Here is a 20,650-nt window from a genome sequence, read left to right as displayed (position 1 = left end):
ACACAAATATACACAAATACTTGGCTTAAATAGGCTGAATTAATATACATGGGAAAGACTTACTAGTCTTCATTCAAGAGCTTTAATACCGGGCTGGCAAGATGGCTCAGGGATAATGATCTAATTTTTTCCCAGATCCACTGAGACTTCAGGAGAGCACTCACTCCTGACAGTTGTTCTTCAACCACCACAGCACACAGGCTCGGCAGCACACAAGAGCCTGTGCTCACACACAGAGATGTGCATACAAAAATGAAAGGAAATAAAAATCTAAGAGACTTAACGTCGAGTTAAAGAAACTACCTTGTATCTACAGTCACGCCACCCTGAACACACCCAAGTACTTGGATGAGAGATCCCGAGGAGGGACTGGAGAGGTGGCTCAGAGGATAAGAGCACTGACTGCTCTTCCAGAGGACTGGGTTCGATTCCCAGCACCCACATGGCAGCTCACAACTGTCTGTGACTCCAGTTCCAGGGGTATTGAACACTCTCACATATATATGGAGGCAAAAGCACCAATGCATACAAAAGAATAATAAATAAATTAAATAAAAGCTGGGTGACAGCTTACGAAAAAAGGAAAGAAACCACTTTGCATTCCTATACAATGTAAAATAAGTGGGATATAAATAGTAATATTTTATTATGTAACACATACCATATATGTGTATATATACATATATACTACTCGAAGTGTTACATATTAAATGTGTACATATACTACACAGTGAAGAAAATCATATTTGATCTTAATTCTTCAAACAGTTTCCTTATATTACTTCTTTCTGAAAAGTGAAGAAATTAAAAAAGAGGTCTCCAAAAGTAACTTGAAAAATACTATGTCCATGTATAGGTACATAAGTGAAGATAAAATTTCCCACTTCATTAAAAAAAATAAGTAATCAATGAGTCCTAAGGTGAGACAGCCATTCATTCCAATAACAGTACTGACTACACTGTACTGTCCCAATGTTTATCTCAAAGCTCAAATCTTAAGACTAGATATTACAGCCATAATGCTGATACTACATCACTTTTTCATGGATCTAGTCTCCTGGGAAACTCTATTCTATGCTGTTATCTACACACATTTCTCTATTCATCTAACATTTATTTCACATGTTAAAAATGTCAATAACATGTATTTAGCGGTTCAGTCTGAATTGGAATTTGGCTTCTCCATATACAAACTGATTGACATAATTGGGACTATTAAAGCAATAAAATTAAAGCAATGTTATGTTTCTAGTCCAACCAAGTGACACATACTGCTTTCTTTGGTCACCATAATCTGCATAAACAATGATGGTCTTAATAAGGATTAAATTCCCTAGTGGTAAGCTATATTACTTTGTGTAAAAACATGTTTGGGGAGGTGTTTCAAGACAGCATTTATCTGAGTAGCTTTGGAGCCTGTCCTAGAACTCCCTCTGTAGGTCAGGCTGGCCTAGAACTCACAAAGATTCATCTGTCTCTGCCTCCCTTTGTGTTTTGGGAGAGAACATGAAGTTGGTGAGTAGGGAAGTAGGGAGGATCTGGGAAGAATTGGGGAGGGAAAACATGATCAAAAGAAAGTGTAGGAAAAAATGAAATAAAAATGAGAATTCTTCCTTGCATTTATTTTTCTGAAGTATTTTTGCTGGAGCAATAAAAAGCCGACCCAGAGAAAAGCCAAACATTGGTGGTGGGCTGGGGTCTAGAATAAAGAATCAGGGTCCCTGTGGGTGGTAACACTGTAGAGCTAAAGCTTTTTATAACAACCGACTGCACATCCTGTTTAGTAGACTAGAGACTTTGGGAAGGATAAGGAGGAGATACAATAGAGTATATCCCACCCCCAAGTAAGGCAGTTGTTTAAACTGCAACATTGGTAGTAAAGGGACAATATCATGACAAAAGACACCTGGGCTCTAGGCTGACATGATCGAGAAGTACTGAGAGATAAAATGAAGGAGTCTCTGAGACACAGACTAGAGGAATGTTCCCCAAAGTGATTACATTTGAAAACATAGGGACATGAATTTGCTCGGAGGATAGCTAAGGTTGCAGGTCAGGGAACAGGACGAAAGAGCAGGAGTAAGGTGGAGTTTAAATACTATCCATATGAATCGGGAAAAGAAGATCTACAGACAATGGGAGATGTCACACTATGCTATCTGGGCAAAGCTTAGGCAGTATTCAAAGAATATAGAAAGGTAACTATAGTTTCTGATGATGAGGCAGGAGAAACTAAACTCAAACCAGTTACAACTCCAAGAGCAGAAACATCTAATTCATTACTACCAAGTCGGTTTCACTATTTGTGCTTTTCTTTAGAACTAAAATACAATACTAAAGAGTTACAAACACTATAGAATTGCTACACAGGAATTAACACATAAAAATCAAAAGCAGTTTGGGAAGGGCTGGAGAGATGACTCAGAGGTTAAGAGCACTGGCTGCTCTTCTAGAGGTCCTCAGTTCAAGTCTCAGCATCCATATAGTGGCTCACAACCATCTATAATGAGATCTGGTGTGCAGGCAGAAACAATGTATACATAATAAATATACAAACTTAAAAAAATCAGTTTAGGCATCAGAACTTCGGCAATTTTAGAAGTCCTAAGTACTATCATTCTGCTTATCATGACTAACATGACTATAGGTGCACACAGGTTGTTTGTGTCTGACCTCAAAACTTCACTATAAAGGTAAATACAAGGTTGTCACATGAACCAAGTTCCGAAGCCATGCAAATCAGAATCACAGCCTGAAGTCTAACAATCTTTAAAATTTCTAAGGGGCCACAAGATGGCTCAGTGAGTGAAGGCACTGGTCCTTAAAACCAAATTTAATCCTCCACAACTACACAGTGAGCAACCAACTCCTCCAAGTTGACTCTGACCAAGACATGTGTGCATTCACACATACTCATATATAAATCCCCATCTCTCCTTAAAATAATAAAGCTCATTAAGGAAATTTGTTTTCATTATAACTATCTCTCCTTAATTCCAACAATCTTACTCAATGGTCATAAAAGAATCAAACACTTTTATCAGCCAAGCAAGTGACTTGGGTTTGGAATGAATGCATTGGATTTGGATATGTTCTTGTGGAAGATGACAGTCCCCACCATCAGAAAATTAACCTCTCCTGAGTTAGACATTAAACTGACAGCTCACTCTGTAGGTGAAATGCAGCCTTCTTTCTTTGTAGAGGTTGGTGGTAATACTTTTGCCTTCAATAGCCAGGTCAGGGTACAGTAATTTAATTCTCACCAAAAACATTTAATGCTTTCTAACCCACTCTTCTTGATCAAGATTCTGAACATCTGGCTTGTAACTAGGCACTTATAAAGAACAATAACCTCACCCTCAGCATGTCAAATGTTATCAGGAAGCCCCACATCTAAGATCTGACTCCTAATGAACACAAAACCTTTTCCTTTTCTATGGCTCTATAAGTAAGGTGAAACTGACATTCCCCCTCTGAACACATTTCCTTGGAATTCATGTTATATTCTTCTCCTACCAGCAGAGGGAGACCAGATCCACTTCCCGAGCTCTGAGACTGCTCTATTAAGTCTCTCAGGGACTCTCCAGGAGGAATGTAAGTTTCATCCTGCTCTAGTCCAATGCTGTACCGAGGCCTGGCTTCTTGTCTTTTATACCTAAGCGTGGATAAGGGAGATGACATTAAACACAGAAATGCAGTGACAGATATAAAACATCACAGACAAACATTAATCATGGAATCTAGCAATAAACACAAGATCAAACGCTATTTGCTACCCTTGAAATGTTTTTCATTCAATCATACACAATTTTCCTTTTCTATGTCTTTCAATTGCTATAAAGATGACTATATTCTATTAGTATTTCCAGGTAGCTCCAATATCTGTTTCTTAGAAACATTTCCTTTAAGTTCCCTAGGTAAGTAAATATACAAGTTTTTTTTTCATTTAGAAAACTGTGCGAGGAGATTCTTTTACATAAGAAAATGTACAAGACAATAGAATAACCATGACATAACATTAAACCTTAAAACATGCTACTGTAATGTCTTCAAAATTTTATTTTAATCAATTAATTTATATCTTTATGGAATGTGTTACTGCTGAATATTAGAATGCTCAAATGGTATGGACATTTTAAACCATTATATTTCTTTCACAAAGTAGAAAGTAAATTCTTGGCTGAAAAACTTTTGAATAACTAAACTTTTATTTTAATTTTTGCTCTATAAATGTTATAATACTAGAGGAATTTTGTAGCCAGGAAATAAGAAATTCCCAACTCCCATATGGTTTCTTCTTTGCTTTTAATTAAACCCAAGTCATTACCAATCACTAAAATTTCCATGTATCCATGTTTCCTTAGAGTGGAGAATGTATCTGAGTGGTTGTGATGTCTGAAACAGAAATGAGCAAGCATCTATTTATAGCTTCACTGGGGAAAGTCTTTATTATGGTAATAGATATTTTCAGATAAACTTGACATCTAGGGGCAAAGAAAGCTGTGATACGAAATCCTCACAGGCTACAGCAGCAAAGATCATTCATGTAGGGATCTCACTATGAGTGCAAAACTTCATGTGTCTATCTAACACTTACCTGAAGTAGCAAAATAAAATAATGAGGACTAAGAGTAAACTACAGACAGTCACAGATATAAGTAAGGCCTTGTGGTGTATAGGTCCATCAACAAAATCTGAAAAAGAAAGCCACAAAACAGCACATATATTTCTTAAAAGGGATAAGTTCTTTCCCCAAAGTTTGATCAAAACATGATAAGCAAAATACAGAAGAACCTTTAACATGCTGTGTGTGAATAAAAGCACACATGTACTCAAAACTGCATGCTTAGCTATGATGAATCCATTCAGCAAGAGTGTATTTCAACAGCACAAATCTCATGTATGGAAGGAATCGATCTGATGCAGAATAATCCCACAGGAGAAAAACAGGAGTGAATGGGCTCCTGAGCCCAACAGCTAAGCAGGAGCTCATGTGTATCCCAGAGTCTGGTAGTGGCTTTATAGGCTCCGCTCACCAGACATCTGGGATACTCTTTGGATAGGAAACAAAAACAAATCTATATTCATTATACCTAAAGCTTCTTTCTGATAAATGCAAAGTTCCTCAAATGCTGTAAATTGTGTGTGTGTGTGTGTGTGTGTGTGTGTGTGTGTGCGCGTGTGTGTGTGTGTTGCTTTCGGCAAAGATGCCATGTAACAAATATACTTTATTTTTTCCAATATTGTTCATTTTGTATAAACTCAAATTCTTGACAAATCAGATTTGCTTGAGCAAGTTTTCTCAGGCTTCAAGTGAATGTCTTAAGAGACCAATGTGTATTTCCTAACTTTAAACACAGAAATATTTATTCAAAAAATCTTTTTTGTAACCAATCATCCCAGGTGATTTTTATTCAGGTGGCTCAGGGATATCTAAACAAAAGTGAGTTGAAAGTAAACACAGATGTACAGTAACAGAATTAGCAAGATGCCCCTGAGAAAAGTGGAAAAGTGATGACTGCTACTTAGTTGAGAAAGTAGGGTGAGAAAGGATGACTTTGACCAGTACCAGAAGATGTCTTCCTAGCTGTACCCATATATAGACAGTCATATTCAATTTTTGGCAAGAATAACTCAAATGTGATTTTTGTAATAAAAAGTGTATATGCTGCAAAAAATTATAGGATCAACTGAGTAAAATAGATGAAATTTACAATCTTAAAAAATTGTACAGCTAGGTTTTAGTCTTGCTTTGGTCAAAATTTTCTTTATTATGTCCCTTCATTTTGAATGGGAATGCATACTCCATGCATACTCATTGCCACCTAATATAAAAGCAAGCAAGCAAACAAACAAAAAAACAAAACTACATACTTTCACAATGAAAAGACAGTCTAGGGTTTCAGAAGAGTCATTGCACTTTTGAACACTGTTGGGGTTGATAAGGAACATGTAAACTTTTGAAGTTGGGCTAAATGCATTTTATGTCATGAAATGGCCATAAGCCTGGGGCCAGGGGTGTGATACTGCTGTTTGAGTGAGAAATGCCCCCCATTTGCTCATGCCTTTAAGCACCCAGTCCTCAGCTGGTGGCACTGTTTGGGAAGGCTAAGGGACCTATCTGGGGTAAAGCCTTTCTAGAGGGAGTGCATCACTGGGGCTGCACTTTGAGTTTTATAGTCTGACTCAACATTCTTTTCTGTCTCGCTGTCGCTCTGTCTCTGTCTCTCTCTGTGTCTCTGTCTCTGTGTCTCTGTGTCTCTGTCTCTGTGTCTCTGTCTCTCTCTCTCTGTCTCTCTGTCTCTGTCTGTGTCTCTGTCTCTCTCTCTCTCTCTCTCTCTTCACTCCACCTCTCTGGAACCATAAGTTAAAATAAGCCTTTTGTTCTCAAAGTTGCTTTTTGTTAGGGTATTTTATTTCAGCAACAGAAAAGTACCTAAATCATCCTTAATATGACTTGGGATTTATCTCTATTAGTGAGAGACTCATGACCAAAAACAAGTTAATTGTTTACAAGTTATTTCTTATACCTCAGTGTAAGAAAGCAATATTTTTGCAAGCCATACTTTCTTCATCTATTTCTGTAGCTCTAACACTTAGGACACTGCTTGAAAAAGAAAGAAAACATTGAGCTTCTTATATGAATTTCTATGGATTCGTCAGAAAAACTTCAAGACTTTAGTGGGAATGTATTTATGAAACATTATTTAAAATATAAAATACTACTATGTTTTGTAGGAAATATGCACTCAAGAAATAATGTCAATAATGAAACATCATTCTTAATTAAGCATATAAGACTTGGGACTCTATAGCATTTACAAATCATTTATTTGTGATTAGTACAGGGAAGGGAAAGGAAATATAGTTCTTAAATATGCAATAGCTATCATTTTAAATGCACTTAAGTATATAAACTTTGAAATTAAAACTTTTAAGCACATTCCCCATTTGAGAAATATGCTATTAATTTAATAAAAATCAGTTTGCTATGAAGATAAAATGTGGTAGACCAAACAATCTTTATTTTTGAATGGGTACAATGGCATAATAGATTTCCTTAAATCTCAGTTCTGAGGGAGTGTGTTCTTCACCTCCCAGCAGCACGTTATAAACACTACAAACAGGAACGTTCTGGGGAGATGCAGGGAGAAGCAGAGTGACAAGGATCCTAGGACTAGAGCTATGTACAGTCACTAAACCAAGATCTGCTTGCATATTTGTTGAGTGACATTCACGATGTCATCTTGCCTCAGCCCTGTACTCCAGCAGTGGGTAATGAAGTGAATTTAATGCAAAAATGATCAAGGCGCCAATGAATTTGGCAAGAAAGAGTCCAGTGCTGGCCCTCATAAGCTGGTCCTCCTCACCCGTCTTACCTCTGTTCTTCAGCGGAGGCAGAGTAGGGTGTAGGTCTTTATTACATTCATTCCTTTCCGTGCAGCATTCAATTGACCTTCGTTGATGAGGAATGGGAGTGTCCTAAAATGGATTGCAAAAAGCTATTAGTGAGTTTCCTCTAAATTTCAATGTTACTTCATGTAAGATTTAACAGGTTACCATTGGAGACCACATTTAAAATTCTAATAATTTTGCTCAAAAGCCTGAAAATGTTACTTTCCATCAGGAAAGTTGTTTCAAATTATCATGTAACATAACAACATTTCCACTTCAGTAAAATATTATTGTGCTTGTAGCAACCAGCATACATTGAATAAACAAATGATGTAGTCTCCATTTAAACAACAGAAAATCAGGATTTAAAATATGGTCTAATTGGAAACTAAGCAAGGTGTTAATAGCTAATTTGTAAAAACACCATTTGAAAATGAAGACAGAATTGGCCAATGAGAATTTTCAATTAGTTTACAAACTATTCAACATGGGATAGCCATAACAAAATGATTAACTTGGTTGTTTGAATATTTTTGAAACTTTAGCCAATGTAAGTTACAAAGTAAATTCAAGTTATCTTCCTTACTCGACATTGAAAATCTGACCCTTCTAGTCCTAGACATCCAGAGGTGACAACAGGGGTTCCAGAGTCGTCTTCTTCTATCATTGTGAAGCAGTACCCATCTGTGCTGAAGACCAAACGGTACAGCGAGAGTGAGAAAAAAGAGGACATGACTTAGGAAAATAAAATGAACCTTAATACCATTGGCTTCATCACAAACAGGAAAACGGCACTGATTTTTTTTAAAGACTACAAACTGTTGAGTACATCTCAATATTTGAATCTGTGAAAGCAGATTCACCAATCATTAAAAACATACAGTTTCCCCTTAGAAACTCAGGGGAGAGAAAGATTAAAATGTTTGCATCGTAAATTACCATTACAAAACATTTACACTCTTATTGAACTTACCTTGGCCCTATCACTTCTCCAGAGAGAAACCTGAGGAAGATAGTACTATCTTCATCCTTTATGTGAGGACAGTAAGAGTAAAAGAGCTTTAATAATTTCCCAAATGTCACATGGCCATGAGGTCAGACAAGGATGGAACCTTGCTGGTGAATGCAGGGACTGGCTTTGGGAGCCATGAAATGCATCCCTGTAAGGCAAGGGGGTGAAGATAGGCAGGAGCTGGGTCAGCCCCTCCTGACAAGGGAAGGCAGTGAAGGTGTGGACATGGTACCCTGCTTTGGGCTGGGGGTGGCACACCCAGCATGACAGCTAACACTGTTGGACATGGATAAGAATGGACAATAGAAATAAAGGTTTACACAGAACTAAATTTTAATGTTTCTTTAGATAGAAAATTCAATTTTTAAATGATATTTAATATTTTTATCAATACTTAGAAGAAAATACTATTCCTATTTACATATGGGAGAGTTAACTTGATGAGAAAATACTGCTACTTAAGGTTGGATAGAAAGAGTTTCAGTCTCAGGCCTTGAATGGAGGTCATCCAGCTTCATTTCCACTTGTTGTCTCTGCTGTACTGGAACTAAACTCAAAACAGTAACTGGAACATACAGGACTGCATGCAAACCGATATATTCTCTTCATAAATCAACCCTTATAATGTGGATTCCCAATAAGTCACAAGCTGCCATCTGTGCCCTTAGAAATAAAGTATGAAACTACATTTCCCATTCTGTTCTCATTCATATGTATGTGCACTGTCTAAGACAAATATGACAATGGAGTTCTAAAAGGTCATGGGAACAAAGCTGTAAGAACAGCATTAGCCATGATTTGTAGGTCTGTCCTCTCGCATTAGTGGTAGCAGCATTCTGCCATACATTAGCCCTTCAGTTATCATCAACATTCTTACAACTGTTTACTTAGTTTCTAAGTCTCAAGTGATCCAACATGTCTCAGTTTATAAAAACTACAAGCACAGAGTTGAAACATACTAATGAATGGCTAGAAAGGGCTAGTAATAAATCTGTGTTAGACTAAGGTCAAATGCATGAATACTGTTGTAGAATAAAAACTGTCTCTGAACAGCCCATGATCAAATTCTTTGGAGCTTCTTAGTCAACTCACTGAAACCCCAATGAGAGTGCAAAACACACAATAGTTCAGGCAATAAATAAGGTGAAACTTCACTCCAACAATGTGAGTAAATACTACTCATGAGAGTTTTTTTTTATATGCATTTATACTATTTGTCTAAAGGATTTCTCACTTAGAATGCCTAGGCAATAGAGCTGTCAACATAATACTTTACAACCGAGATGATTTAATGTATTGCCCAAAATCAAACTGCATAAAAATGAGTATCAAGGTAATTCATAGGGACAAAGACAAAAGAAAAAAAAGAGAGGAGAAGAGAAAGAAATAAAAGAAGAAAGAGAAAGGCAGGGAAATAAATTTGTAGGCAACTTACAATACAAACCATAGGGAGAGTAAATGAAGTTTTAAAAATATACAAATCTGTTTGCAGATCTGAGAACTAGAAATACAAAGAAGGGAGAGGGCTGATGATATGGCTCAGTAATTAAGAACAACTAGTTTCTCTTCCAGAAGACCTGAGTTCAATTCCTAGCACCCACACAATGGCTAACAACTATCTGTAACTTCAGCTCCAAACATCCAGAAACCTCTTCTTGCTTTTCCTGTCATTGTATGCACACATGTAAGCAAAACACCCACACACATAAAATAAAAATAAATCAAAATGTGTGTATATGTGTGTGTATGCATACCTGAATATATTAGGGATAAAGAAGAAGATAGAGGTGTCCTGAAGAAAAGGATATCATAAGTCATAAATTCATGTGATGGGGGAAGCCCTTCTGTGCATATGTTGTCTTATTGGTTGATAAATAAAGCACTGTTGGTCAATAAAGAAGTAAGATAGGTGGGACGAAGAGTCAAGGAGGATTCTGGGAAATGTAGTCAAGAGTGGAGAGTCACCATGTTATTCTGGGAGGAGAGGGGGCAAGTCTGGCATTCTGAGTAAGATAAGATCTTATAAAAGTATATTAGTAATTATGGGTTAATAATTAAGTCAGAGTTAGCCATTAAGAAACCATAGCAAACGGCCAACAGCTTTATAATTAACATAGCACCCTGTGTGTTCATTTGGGAATGATGCGGTTCTGGGACAATGTTGACAGGATGAATTTACATACATTCATGCACAAATCAAATATGTGGAGGCTAAGAAAGGAAGAGAGACATTTTCATTGTTTATCATTTGCAACAGAGAAAATGTAATTTATAAACTTCACACTGGAGTTTCTGTCTAGCACAGGGCATTAACTGGTAACTAGCTGCACAATTGCAGAAGCATAAATACTTCTTGAGATACCTTAACTCTGTAGCAAGCACAAACAGAAACAAGCAGATCTTGTGTTCAAGATGGCCAGCTCTGCTGTGAGGCTGACTCTGCTATTATGTGTCTTAAAGGGCAATTGCCTTCTGCTATCAGGTTTTACTTTTTGTAATATTCTGCTGCCTGGGTGTTCAAGGCTGTGTTATCATTACCATAATGTAGGAAGTGATACCGTTAAGAATCATGAAGAAAGTTCAAAGTAGGAATATTTTAAGAAGTGAAATACATTAGATGGATGTAGGATGAATCTTTGGTTACAGTAATGATTATGGATGAGAGGGGCAGTGGCACAGAGTCAATTAATGGAACAGTCAATTAATATGCTGTCCCTCTGTGTCACAGGCAGGGAAGAGCCAGTGACAAATGGACTGAGAACTGGATGGGTCCAAAGCATACCAAGGAGAAAATCAGTCATGGATTCTCAGTGTTCCTGTAGTTACTCAATAAAAATGCAAAACCCTTCCCAAACTAAAGGTTACAGGAGATCAAAGTAGTGATAAAATTTGTTATAATCCTTGGATAGATAGCTTGTCAGGATCAGGACTCTTTGAATTCGTACAGTTTTCCAAAAGCAAAGGAATGTCTGAAATATCTAGAGGCGGGAAGGAGACACTGCTTTAGATTTTCAGTGTCACCTAATGAACTTACACTAGCAAAAAGAGGCTTCAAAGGGCTGAGGAAGTCAGTGATTCTCTGTTTGCTGGCATGCATCTAGAAACTGCAAAGACTTTAACTCTTCTCACATCTGTTCTAAATGGGTTTAGAACAGTCTCCTGGAACCCAGTTCCTTCCTGAGTTAATGTTGAGGGAGAGAAAGCAATTTCACAAGTCATCTAAAATGACCTCAACAACACCTTTATTTAAAGTGAGGGAAACAGGGCTAGCAAGATATCTCAGCAGTTATGAATTCATGCCTCCAAAGATTAACAGTTTTCCTCATTGATCAATACATAGCCCTGCACATTATAAAAGCTGTACCAAATTCTCAAATCCTCGAATTTCCTTTGAGTTTAAATTTCAATCAAAATCCATTTTAAAGGGCTGGCTGGCTGAGAACAACCCGTCTTTGAAAATGCCTATTTCACATTCAACAGAACAAAGTAAGTTTTCAAAATTTCCAGCACAGGTAATCTTATGGTACACACAAGTTCAGCAGCTGTTTGATCTCGTAGATTTTTATTGAGTGGCTTTATTCAGGCCAATCCTCTTTTCATTTGTGGTTCTCACTCAAGCATTGTGGACCAAAGCAGGCTACCTGCGGAAGAGGCAGTCTCTGTTTGCAAAGCACATGGATTACACAGACTCTGACTCTGAAGGTAAAAAATCATCAGCTTCAAGCAGCAGGGATAGAAATCATGAACCACCTCGTGCTTTCAACTGACTGGGCAAGAGCAAGGAATGATGAGCAGTGACAGCTTCCAAAGCGTGGATTCCTACGGGTTTTACGATCCCCTCGCCAGCCTCCGAGATGAGTTGATTCCCACAGAGTTAGAAGGAAATGCAATAATATTACCACACCCTTCTCTGTCCTTTCCTATTGGAGCTAATCATTGTAGGGGGTGTAAAGTTAACAGCATTGATGACAAAGCCTCAGTATGAGTACTGCCTTTGATTCTGACCTCAAGAGCAATGTCTCTCTCTAGTCAGTATCCTTCTCTGGCACTTATACTGACCATTTAGGGATGGGCTTACTGTTCTATGAAGCACACGGTTTTTAGCAATGTCCCAATTGTGTATTCCCTAAGTATCTCACTACCCTGGGCAGACCCCATAATCTCTAAGAGCCCTTTAAAAGGACTCCTCTCTCTGGCCAATCTGTATATTAATATTATTGTCAGGGAAATACAACATTTTCCTTCTCTGCTCTGCAAACTTTAGTAGATTATCTGAAGAAGCCCGACACTATTCATTTTCAATTAAACCAGACAACAAATTGGTCCTATTTAGTCTCATTTGTGATGTACAAAATAGTTATTCCTTATAAAATTCTCCATCATTGACTTTGACATACCAGAGTAATGACTAAATCACAGGTTCTAGGGAAGGAGTCAACACTCTCATAATTAAAGTAGAAATTAACACCTTCTACCAGCAAAGGTAAACTCAACAAACATGGGTATTTGGTTGGACTGGCCAATATTAGAAAAACCGGATGGCTCAAATGACATATAGCATGGCCACTGGCTTTTCCTTATACCCCCATGCTTTATTATACCTGAAAATTGCCCATGTAGGAAAATTTCTAGGCAGAAACCAAAACTTTAAATGAAGAAGTGTTAAAATCATCTCTGAGAGATAAATCAACACTAGCTATTACAAATGGATAGACATGTGTTATGGATTGAAGGAACTAGAAGATGGTCATGAGACAGGAACAGAATAATGACTATTAAAGACTATATCTAAGAAGACAGAATTTATAAAACCAGATGAAAGTACATATAGAAAAATGGTAAGCAAGCCTGAGACATTTGCTAGAATGGAAAAACGACACAGAACATGACATGGTGAAAAACCACCTAAGAAGAAATTCTAAAGGCTTAAGTAATGGTCTGCTATCTCACCAAAGTAATCAGGAAATAGAAGGGCTACAAAGCAACATGACATCTGGAAACATATTTAGAAGACAGACATTACCTTAAGGGAGATGTCTCAATGGCTTTACTCCCTCCCCCAACTTGTGATTATAGATACAAGCATTGTACTCATACTAATGTTATAATGTCACAATTCTGTTTTCTTTTCTTGCTACACACACCAGGCTGATCTTGAATTTGCAACCATCCCTTTGCATTTCTTTCTATAGTTCTAGGATTAAAGGTGCTTACCATACATATGGCTCTCTCTCTATACATAGACAGACAGACAGACAGACAGACAGACAGACACACACACACACACACACACACACACACACACACTGCATCCTCTAGCATGCATGCCATAAGCAATGGAAATGATAAGAATTTTGGTAGCTGACACATCTGCACCCTTGACCTTTTGGATGGCTGGTAAAACAAACAAGAGTACTGAAGAATTTACAAACCTCTAAACTCTACCTATGCTTTCTGACTTAGCCCGTGAAATTTTACAGTGACTGTAAGTATGAAGCATTCTTGGTTCTTGTCCCATTTTGGATTACTTTCTCCAGAGTGGTGGAAGGGATATTGAGTAAGAAACCTACTTAGGACATTCAGTTTGATGGAGGGAGGAACTTTTGAATGGTACAAAGTCTCAGGGCAGACAACATATACCAGATCTAACTCAAGAGAGAGCACACCCTTGTATTTAAAACGGCTTTGCCTAGGAGTGTAAGATTCAGGACAGAAAACTGTTCTCTGTAGGTCTGTGAAAAGATTAAAAAACAAACAGACCTTGTATAGCACCTTGATTTGATAAATTCATGTCTGTTGAAACTCACTAAAAGATTAAAAAGGACAAATAATTTACAAGCCTTTAAATGAATGGTTTTAATAATTAATCTTGAGTGTACTTTAGGCAAGTACTTGTGCATAACTTTGCATGTTCGGGGGTATCTTTTAATAGAGAGAGCTTGAGAAGTATTGATTTTGAGCGGAAGAGTAGAGTATGGCCTCAGAGACTGAGACAAAGTCATGTGCTTCTTCTTGGTTTTATACAAAGTGCAAAGGTGGTCCCTGTGGTCAACACATGAGAAAATTCAACTCAAACCACCTCCTCACTAGAAAAATGAGTATCAGACTCAAGAGGGAATGTCCTTAGATAACCTGAGAGGATTGGCTGCTGACCAAGAATTCAGAACTTGGAGTCTTGGCCAATTTTTTTTATCATATCATCAAACTGACTAAGGATAACTTAACCTTCACATTTCTTACCAGTAAATAAACGGGAATTACTGCATTCTTCATAAGATTCTTCTGATGATTAGATAGGTGAAAGTAAACATATGGTCATTTCAGTAATACTAGTTCTCTGTTGACATCTACAAGCCAACACATCCACACTGACTTCAATGGTATATTCACAGTCTGTTGTGGGATTCTGTCATTATTGTAATGGAATTTATGTTGTTTTCCTTTGCTATAATAAATCAAAGTTTGACAACCACAAAATTAGAATCCCACATCAACCTGGTTCCCATTTCTACTACCTTAAATATCTCTAAAATCTGATTAATGTTATCAGTTCTGATTTCCACTTTTAGTCCTTGTCATATTTGACTTCTATTTGCATCCAGTGTAGCCGGCCTAAGTATCTCCCTCTCTATTATAAGTTTCCATGACACTTACTTCTGCTTTTCCCCTAGGACATTCTCCTTGATTAAAACATTCGGTGTTTCATGGTTCTGCCCTAGTTTGCTAGCATGGTCCTATTTCATCATAGGTATGGCTTCTCTTTGACCTCAAGCTTCACTCTACCTAACTAATGAACCATCAGAACACAGGAGACAAACAGAGGGCTTTATGATGTTGCTCTTTTACACACATAATAGTCATGCGTGTGTAACAGATGTATGGCAAATCTGAGTTCAATAATAACCCTCAAGCCAAGGTCACCCAACCCAGCAGAGCTCAGCACCTCTAAGTGTAAGACAAATTTTTCATTCGTAAGCCTCTATATGTTTAAGGCAGTGTGTTCCCTAGCCAACACTGGCTATTGCTCTGGGTTTTTTTCTTTTACATTTTTAGAATATTTACATATTCTTAATGTGATATCTTGGGAATAGGACTTACATCCAACCGTGAAGTTTATTTATATCTTATGTGTCTTACGAAAACATAGCAGGGACATAATTTTACACAATATTTTTAGTGTGCCGGCATTCTGGCTGTGACCCAACAAATGAAGTCAGGTGGGGAAATCTCCACTAGTGGCATCAAATTTGTGGTTTGGGAACATTTTAAATATGTCATTTTTGAACTAGGGATACTAGTACAATGATTCCCTATCATGATACACATTATAAAAACTCTCAGCAACAGCAAAAGCATTCAGCTCAAGTTTGGTATGCCTGCTTGACTGATGATGGTCTGAAAGTAGCTACCTAGATATCCTTCCTGGACTCCAAAACTAGTTGTTCCTTTCCCCCATTGGAGTTCATGGCCAGTTCCAATGCATGTACACTCTGCTTCTCTGACCCTGCCATTCCCAGGAGACATGACATATGGGTAGTTAGCCCTTTCTCTCTTGTTCAGCTCTGCTCTCAAGAGGCTATGGCTCTTTATATACTCTTTCCTCACTCTGGGGAACAAACAGATATCATAACCAGCAAAGTGGATGCAGCTGCATGAAGATGAGTACGAAGAAAAACGCTTTACATTATTTGAAACTGAACTCTTTTTTTTATAAAATATAGTTCTGATTTCATATTTCCAACTTCATAGTTGTTGTGCTATAACAATGTCTCTCCTAACACCTGTGGGATTAATGCAAACTTTATCACCAAACTGCTTTCCAGAAGCAGTTTATTAATCTGTTGCTGCAAAATGCTAACAGCATCATTGTGATTAGTGGTTAAGAAAAGATCAGCATATTTACATGAAATCTATAGTAAGTGAATACGGAAAAGCACAATAGTTTTTGTTCATTGACAAGGAGCCTGAGACCTGTATTCTGCTTATATGTTTGCGTAAAAGGGATGTCTCAAGCACCATTTCAGGGTAAAATATGATTAGATATTTCTCTTAATTCTGAACCATTCTCCAGATCATGTTCTTGGAAACATTAATGTATGTTCAAAATGTTATGGGACCACTTGAGAAAGTGGAGCTTGCACCACTTCTATCACTAACCTGCAGATGTTGTTGACTGAGTCTTCTGGACAGTGGTGGTGGCATTTGCAGCGAAGGACCTTGGGGCGAGGGGTGGGGGCTGTACTCTCGCCATCCTCTTTCTTGGTGCCCACATTTAATTTTCCTGAGCTTCGTAAGAGCATGTTATCAGTGAACTTCTCTGTCAGAGAATAAAGAACAAGGATTAGGACAGCCTTCCACTGCTTCCTGCCCACGAGATGTTAAGACATTAAATTAAAATGAAATTACTTGTGACAAAGATGCCAACAAAAGACAGACATTTGGATGTTTTCATAAGTTTACTTATATTTCATAAGATATCTACTAATGTATACAAATAATATTTTCAGAATATAATTTTACACATTGAATTAGAATAATTTTTATTTAGCTGAGTGAAAGATCTCAATGAAACAGTACTGTAAAGAGTGCTGTATAGATTGGATGGATGGTGGTGGCACAAACCTTTAATCGCAGCACTTGGGAGGCAGAGACAGATGGATCTCTGTGAGTTGAGGCCAGCCTGGTCTACAGAGTGAGTTCCAGGACAGCCTCCAAAACAATACAGAGAAACCCTGTCTAACAAAAAAAAAATAAGTTACACTATATGCTAATATTAAGAATGAATGGAGTCAGTCTCACTTTTCAGATAATAAACTCAAGTGTTGAATTTTGACTAATTAATCTGCACACAGTCAAATAATGGAGCCAGCACTTTAAATCCAGATTGCCTGAAAGCCAGCATCTTAAATCCAGATTGCCTGAAAGCCAGCACTATATATTTTTATTATTATTATTATATCACAAGGTTGATTTTAGGCATAACATTTTATTAACGTGCTTTCTATTGTTACGATAAAACACTGACCTAAACCAGCTTGGAGAGAAAAGGGTTTATTTCATTTTATAATTCCTAGATCACAATCTGTAACTGAAGAAAGTTCAGGCAGAAACCTGGAAGCAGTAACTGAAACAGTATCCATGAAGAAATGATGGTTTCTGCTTCCTTTCTCCCTCAGGCCTGTTCAGATACTTTTCTTGCATAGGAGTCCAGAACCCTCTATAGCAGTTAGCAATTAGGACAATGTTCCACAGACATGCTCATAGGATGAGCTGATGGAGACAATTCCACAATGTAGGTTCTCCCTTCCCTAGTGACTCTAGTTTGTGCCAAGTTGACAAAAACTAACCAGGACGTTCATCTATATTTAATCTGAAAAATATGTTTAGAAAATTTTTAAAAATTAGAAACCATATTATTTCTCTACCAGCTTTTACATATGAAAGTATTATATGTTATTATAGTACCACTTCTACCACCGTTAATGGGACACACTGCCTATGGCGGAGTTTCTAGGCTTAATAACAAGTGTCCCTATCATCCATATAGTTGCCTTGGATAACTTTATAATACTCTGCAATACACTTTAAAAGTCTGAAAATCATGATTGCAGATACCTATATCTGGTGGTTTTTTTTTTTTGAGACAGGGTTTCACTGTCTCTTTGGAGTCTGTCCTGGCACTAGCTCTTGTAGATCAGGCTGGTCTTGAACTCACAGAGATCTGCCTGCCTCTGGCTCCCGAGTGCTGGGATTAAAGGCATGCACTATCACAGGCTGGTGCAAATACGTATATCTTATGTCAAGAGACTGATGTGTGTATGTTACATGAAAAGAACGTGCATTAGTTAATATCTGTTCTGCTTCAGGCACTGTGATCAGAGCTCTTACATACCATGTCACTGAGTAAATTATCTTCTTACCAATGTCCAGTTTAAAAGCTTCTCTCAAACCACATCTATGTGGACTGTGCTTGTACCCAATTTCAACAAAAGACTTATTTATAGATGTTTGGTTTAAAAAACTAACATTACGCATCAAAAGCAATAAAAGCAATAAGGCAACGTTGTGCAAAGTATATTTTCTATACATTTATACATGGATGTAGTCATGAACTGAATCAGAAAATAAGGAATTTAGGAAAAGCGTCTGTAATAGCCTCCCCTGGACCTTCTATGTTTCGTGCTAATTAGTCAAATTTTAGTGAATAATTTGTGTAAAAATAATTTAAGTATGTCAAATTAGGTGGGCTGGGTAGAGAGCTAAAATAAGTAAGTTGCTCACAGCACCTAACTTTGATCCCAAGCACCTATAGTAAAAACGTGGTCCCAGCTGTGCCTATCTCAGTGCTGTGGAAACAGAGTTAGAAAAACTCACAGGGTTTTGCTGACCACCACTTATTTAATCCTACCATACAATAGATGTCAGTGTGTCCACACTCTTCTATATGATAAAGTATTCACCTGTAAGTTAAACTATAAAATACAGTGAAATTCAACAGGTTTTCTTAACACCCTGCCTTGCAAGCCACTTGTTATGTGTCTGTTCACAGAAGAATGCGCACACCTGTTTAAAACAGTACATGGAGGTATGTCCACATATCACCCTGTCACAGCAAATTCATTCTTTGCAAATCTGACTTAAAACATACTAACTCGATGACCTCAGGTGCTTCTAGGGACAACATGGTGAAAAAGAGTGCAAAAAATTATTACTTCCTGATTCCTCGCATAGCAGACCCTATTGCTTTGAAGTTTAAATGCAAAACAATTAATATTCATTTGTTATCAGATCCCTGTACTCTGCCACTGTTGAAGGACACTGGGAGGTTAAATCATTTGTTTACAGCACTAGACAATTTTGTTTTCCTTTTCTTCCCTTCAAGTCAGAGACTTGAGAAACAAAGCACAAAACAGAGCATGCATACTACTTCCAATATTCAGTGGACACGGAATCCTTCCTGTCCTCTTTCCCTACCAGGCTTTGCCGTCTTCCCTGGGGACTTCAAGCAGGTCAAAATCAAGCCAAAGGTTAACGAAAGGAATAGCAAAAGAGCTCTCTTCCTGTTATCATGTAAGTGAAGGATATTAGTGATGAGTTGTATCTGGAAGCTTCCCATAAGCTGTTTCAGTATGCTACACTCCCATGCAAAAGTCAGTAGTTCATGGCCAGGAGTTAGCTGAGGAGACCCTCAACCATTAGGGACTGAAGACAAAACAAATACACAGAAAATAAAAACAACTAGGAGGAAATAGATTAGTGTATAAAAGCAAGTAACTGTAAAAACAACTGTTATCACTACTCATGGCTCATTAGAAAGCGTGCCAGCAATACAAAAGAACATGGCTGTGAAGGGCGTTTCACAAAGGAGGAGCTCCAAATACATGACTGCATCTCAGAAGATGAGTTCAAACAAAAGCAAGAGAAAAGCTGTACAAAGAGACAAGCACATGGAGGAAGAGGATCAGAGACATGGCAGATTCAAGAAAATCAACATGGAAGACTTGAGAAAACAGTAGATCATCAAATCAGAACATCGCATACTGAATATCACCAGTTTCTAGTTTGAAAATGTTATGCAGCTAGAGAGAATACTTGCTGTTTTACATAGGACCCTGGTTTATTTCCCAGCACCTACATGATAGCTAATAAACAATTGTAGGAATGGATGTGGTGCGTGCATATATATATATATATGTATGTATATATATATATATATGTATATACATATGTATATATGTATGTTATGTGTATACACACATGTATATATATTTAATTACACATGAATTAAATAAAAGAAACTTTTTTAAAAAGTATAGACCCTGTCCTAGTTAGAGTTCTTATTGCTGATGACGAAAGCCACTTGGCAGGGGTGGGGAGGTATTTCATCTTACAGCTTATAACTCTATCCAGAGACATCGGGGAAGGAACTTGGAGCAGGAACTGATGCAGAGCCCATGAAGAAGTGCTGCTCACTCGCTTGTCCCTCATGACATGCTCAGCCTGCTTTCTTACAGCAGCCAGGACCACTCGCCCAGGGATGGCACAGGGAGACAGATACAATTAAGGGCCAACTTAGGGACAGTATAGGAACCTAACACAGAAAATATATACATATATGAAGATGATTTGAATGAAAACATCAGTAGTGGGAGAGACTGAGCCCCAGCTGTCCATCTCTTGTCACCAAGAGTACTGGTGGGTTACATTTAATTGACTTTTTGGTTAAAGAGGTCCAATGGGAAT

General features: G+C 37.6%; 1 protein-coding gene across 7 annotated transcripts in view; it reads right to left on the bottom strand.

The window, feature by feature from the left end:
* The window catches only part of Bmpr1b (bone morphogenetic protein receptor type 1B), a 311,257-nt gene that overhangs the window by 21,414 nt on the left and 269,193 nt on the right, over positions 1 to 20,650 (bottom strand). For 5 of the 7 annotated variants that reach the window (XM_040751701.1, XM_040751702.1, XM_040751703.1 and 2 more), the window contains 5 exons: positions 16,565 to 16,724; positions 7,982 to 8,084; positions 7,380 to 7,482; positions 4,598 to 4,694; positions 3,517 to 3,655 (listed from right to left, as the gene is read on the bottom strand). In XM_040751701.1, coding sequence (XP_040607635.1) covers positions 3,517 to 3,655; positions 4,598 to 4,694; positions 7,380 to 7,482; positions 7,982 to 8,084; positions 16,565 to 16,707 — 585 coding nt within the window. In that variant the 5' untranslated portion in view covers positions 16,708 to 16,724. Of the gene's footprint in view, positions 1 to 3,516; positions 3,656 to 4,597; positions 4,695 to 7,379; positions 7,483 to 7,981; positions 8,085 to 15,061; positions 15,172 to 16,564; positions 16,725 to 20,650 lie in introns of those variants that run through there. The other 2 variants (XM_040751707.1, XM_040751705.1) reach the window with 2 other exon arrangements.

Source organism: Mesocricetus auratus, unplaced genomic scaffold, assembly GCF_017639785.1.
Source record: "Mesocricetus auratus isolate SY011 unplaced genomic scaffold, BCM_Maur_2.0 Super-Scaffold_100009, whole genome shotgun sequence".
Lineage (NCBI taxonomy): Eukaryota > Metazoa > Chordata > Mammalia > Rodentia > Cricetidae > Mesocricetus > Mesocricetus auratus.
This window is presented reverse-complemented; position numbering and strand designations above follow the sequence as displayed.